A 4,505-nucleotide genomic window follows, 5' to 3' on the forward strand; every position below is an offset into this window, starting at 1 on the left:
AATGATTTTAAGAGTAAATTAGAAGAGCCCATACGTTCTGCTCCCTCTTAAAGAAAGCTGTCTCTCCTCCAAGTATATCTACAACTCGTGAGATTGTGCTCTGAGAAAATCCAGGAACTACCCTACCAGTTTACCAGTTGAGATACTGGAGGTAGTTAGCCCCATTATTTTGGTGAATAGGCAGGCAGAGGGCTGTGCTAGTGTATTATGCCATTTCTGGCACACACACCGATTTGTTTAGGACTGGGTTTGCTCTTTCTGTCCTGCACCATGTTCTGCCAGGCTGATGCACGCTACACATGGGTGAAGCTAACAGCAAGTCAACCTGCTTCGGAGTACGTATACCTTTTGCTTAAAGAGACGGCTTCCACTCAGCACAAATGACAACAAATCTAGACAGCTGAGGGAGGTCAGACTCAAAAATACTTCATTGTAGCTTTCTAACTGGCTATAATCATTCACGTGCTGTATATAGTAGGCCCTAAAGAGGTGATAGGGAAGGAAGCAAATTATGATAACACAGATGAAGATCAAGTTTTTCACCTGGGCCCAGAACTCCTGGTGTGACCAGAGGGAGAAGGAGAATTTTCTTGCCACTTTTACCAGAATGAAAATCTGCAAGCCCAAGAGGACACAAGTAATGCAGGCTACAGCCACAATTATGGTATAGTTCAGGCCTTTCACACTATCCTGCTGTAGCTCTTTGTGGAACTTAAAGCATGTTTTATCATCGTATCTCCCTGAGCGTCCATATTCAACACAGAAGACCGGCACCAAGAAGATGATGACCACGACCCACGCTGTAGCACTTGCTGCAATGGCATGCAGCTTCCTGTAAAACTCCACCTTGTCCTTCCATTGAAAGAATATGAGCCACCGAATCACCAGTGTGATCACGTAGAACAGGAAAGTCAGGTACATGTGGATATGCACCATTGCACTCACCATTTTACAAAATGGCATCTTAAAGACCCACTCTTTGTTGACGTAGTAGTGCAGCCGGAAGGGCACAGTCAGGAGAAGAAGACCATGCACTACGACCAGGTTAATAATTGCTGTAGTGGTCACAGACAGAGTGTTCATCTTGACTAGCACAAATGACATTGCGATGGATCCGATCCCACCTCCAGCAAATGCAACTGAGTAGGCTGTAATCAGTATGGCCCTCATGGTGCTGGTGTGAGGGAAGGCAGGGAAGGATCCATTACTGGTTATATTCTCTTCAATCATGTTCCTGAAATCCTCCTTGTATATCTCCTAAAAATGAAACAATGCATAAAGACTAAGGTGAGGTAAGAGTGAGGAGGGCCCACCTGAAAAGCCAGCAGAGCCTTCCACCTAGCCCTCGCTCAAGAGCTAATCCTGGAAATATTTAGATGAGATCACTCTCAGAAGAAGCTTTAATGGGTAGTTTTATCCAAACATTCTGCTGCCTAGAGAAAAATGGCTGAGAAGGTTGGGAGGAGAAGCTGCTCTAGACCTTAAAATCTTACTAGCCATACCCTTAAAAACACACATGAATTAGTATTAGGTGGGAAGAAGGTGTCCTTGGACAAATGATGTGATTACCGTGTTTTTGAAGTCTCTGTGTTATTAGTTCTCCTCTCTTCTGAGCATCTGCATGTTTTTGTTATTTATATATATATATATTATATATCCAAGATATTGTTAGAATTCTGCTACTCATTCATCAGTTGGTTTATTTGCAACAAAAATACTCTCTTCCCAGAGCCAGATGATAACCGTATGTTGCTCTATCAAAGCTACAAATCTGGTTTGTTACTGAGTGCTGAGTTTTGCACACATTACAGTCAACTCCTTCTTTTCCATGGACAGTTTATCTGATTAATGGATTAAATACCATGGATACTCAGGCTCCATGGTGATTCTGCTCAGGTCTTGCCAGATTTAGTAGCGTGGGCAGTGCTGTCCCAGTGCTTGGGGCCATTTCACATCTATTATGTGGTAACAAAGTGTTGCAAAATGGGATGTCAGAAAATGTTAAGAAAGGACATCCTGGGTTAGTACAAATAAGCCTGCCTAGCCCAAGCTGACTGAGGCTAACTGAAAGTTGACAGCAAGTTTAATAAGTGTGCTATACATTTTTAATAGAAGTAATGCTTCTTTGCTGTTTCAAAGAGAGATTAAATATATTTCTGATAACTCTAAATTTGATTTCTGGTAGTTTTTTTGAAGTATTATAAGAGTGCATTGGAGGGGAAGGGTTCAGGTCGGGTGTTATCCTGAAGCGTGCTTGCATTTATGAAAATGTCAAAAGGATGTCCACACTACAGTTACAGAAAGAAAGTGGGGGAAATTAAACAGTGCTGAGCTCCATGCTGCCCCGGTTATACTCCTACTGCTATCTGAACTATCTAATTTAAAACGATTTTGGTATGTCTTCCATTTCATCTGTGAAACAAGATTTTTTCCTGGCTGGGTTTTTGGAATCTTTTAATACTGCAGTGATGTTAACCTTACAAAATGGTTCCTGCATCTCTCTGATGTTTTAAGTTATTTCCATTCTTAGGTAGCACATATTGACTGAAGTGGAAAGGGAAAAGGGTGTTTTCATATTTTCCTCTTTCGTGGGAAAGAGGAAATATCTGTAATAGTTTTCTAAACTGGTTTTGCTCACAGTGGGGCATTAATATCTGTGATATGCCTCAGACTTTGTTTGTTGTTTCTTAGCAATATGTCTAAGCAATTACCCCTACAATAACCAATATCTCTTTGTACATTGAAAAGTCAAATATTCTCTGGTTATCCCAATGTATCTAAGACTACAGATATTTCATTATAGCCAGTATAAATATAACTGCTGTGCCTTAAATTGCATGTGTTAGTGGTTGGCACATCTGACCTTTTCTGTTTAAAAGTATATTCTGTGTTACATTATGAGGTGTAAAATAGGTTACAATGAAAGCTCTTTTTGTCAAAAGGGCTGCTGATTGGCATATTTCAGCTATTGCATCAGAAACCACAGAAGTTCCTTCCAGTTCTGCTATTTCCAAGATGTTGCATTTCAGCCTCATAACCGTGCAAGCCAGAAGGGATTAGCAATAACTGTTCATCAGTTTCTCAAGTGTTCAGCTTTAATTTGCAAAGATGTCTCTAAAAAGTGGCATTATCACACTGTTTTAATTTAAAATGCATATTTAAAGTTTAAAAAGTGCCACAGCCCTAAAGGCAATATGCTGCAAATGTGGGCTGGTGGTAGCAGGCCTGGCAGCAATTCTGTGTGTGGAGAGGGAGGACCCCTCGTGGTCACTGTTCAGAGCCTGACAGTGAAACCTGAACTGAAGGCAGGAAGGAAAAGATAAGCAGAAGTCAGATAACTGACATTTTCCTTGGACAGTCCTATTAGGGGGACAGCTAGAGACCTATTTATGTCTGCAAATAAGCAACCTAGACACTGAAATGTAGGTTTCTGCAGAATATTGCAGTCACCGTTAAATCCCTTTATTGTAAGATTCTGTAGAAAATCTCATTTTCATTAATCTTCAAAAAAAAAAGTTACTGATAACTGACATATGAAAAAAGCTTATCAGCTCCCCACTACTACAGGGAACCAGCTGAAACATTGTTGCATGATGAATACGGAGTATAGCATGACACAGAGTATGTTTCAGAGAGGAAACGCTGCTTTCTGCTAAGATGATGTTTCCTATTGTATTGACAATCACATAGCTACGACCTAGTGACCTGAATTACAATTAGCAAGCCCTTTGGTCAGAATTTAACAGGAGGTGCATGGAATGAGAATGAATCCAGGTTTTACAGGAGACTAATTAATTATATGACAATAGGCTATATACAGAACCTGACTGGAAGCATGACCTGTAGAAGTCTCCAAGAGCAGGAAAATATCTCACAGATATTAGAATAGGAGATAAACAGATATAGAAGAGGAGAAACAACAGAAGAGACCACTGAACATGGTATGAAGCTATCTCAGAAATGGTCTTCTCCTATGCTACTTAGTCCCTTGACCACGTTAGCTGGTATAAGCTCTAGCCAGCTGCAACAGCACTGCTTCAGTATTGAAGACAACTTGTTTAAAAGTAGCTTTTAAAATTTCTTACCATTACCTTGCAGGCTACAGAGCGACTGTACCCTGTTCACAGAGTTTCAGTTCAGTCTCATCCTTTCTTCCCTCTTTCCCACGCCAAAAACAACTTCTGAAGCACTGCGGAGTTCCTTCAGGATTGTATTTTGCAGCTTTACCCCATCCAGACTTCTTCCATCATGCACACTAATGCTAGCTTTTGACATCTGTAAAAAAGGAAGAAGCAAGGACAGAACTTACCCCACTGCCTGTAAAAAAGCAGAGTTGCTCCTCAAGGAGGTGTTCTTGTGTCGGTGCCTTTCTACCCCATCCCCCTCTAGCTACAGCCAGTTCAGTGATATTGCTCAAGCTCTGGATCAAGTTTTGGTCTTCCTCTGTGTTGTCTCTCACCACTTGGCTAAACTTCTGCAGGACATGGGCTTTGAAAGGCAATGAG

At 41.1% G+C, this 4,505-nt stretch overlaps 1 protein-coding gene across 1 annotated transcript; it reads right to left on the reverse strand.

Annotated features, from left to right (window-relative positions):
- Positions 1-309: 309 nt before the first annotated feature.
- On the reverse strand, positions 310-4,142 carry LOC106489008 (probable G-protein coupled receptor 141). The gene is made up of 2 exons (XM_067292444.1): positions 4,086-4,142; positions 310-1,257 (listed from the first exon to the last, which is right to left on the reverse strand). Exons 1-2 carry the CDS (start codon positions 4,086-4,088, stop codon positions 310-312), a joined length of 951 nt encoding a protein of 316 aa, XP_067148545.1. The 5' UTR covers positions 4,089-4,142.
- Positions 4,143-4,505: the final 363 nt, after the last annotated feature.

Source organism: Apteryx mantelli, chromosome 2 (assembly GCF_036417845.1).
Source record: "Apteryx mantelli isolate bAptMan1 chromosome 2, bAptMan1.hap1, whole genome shotgun sequence".
In the NCBI taxonomy this organism is placed as follows: Eukaryota; Metazoa; Chordata; class Aves; order Apterygiformes; family Apterygidae; genus Apteryx; species Apteryx mantelli.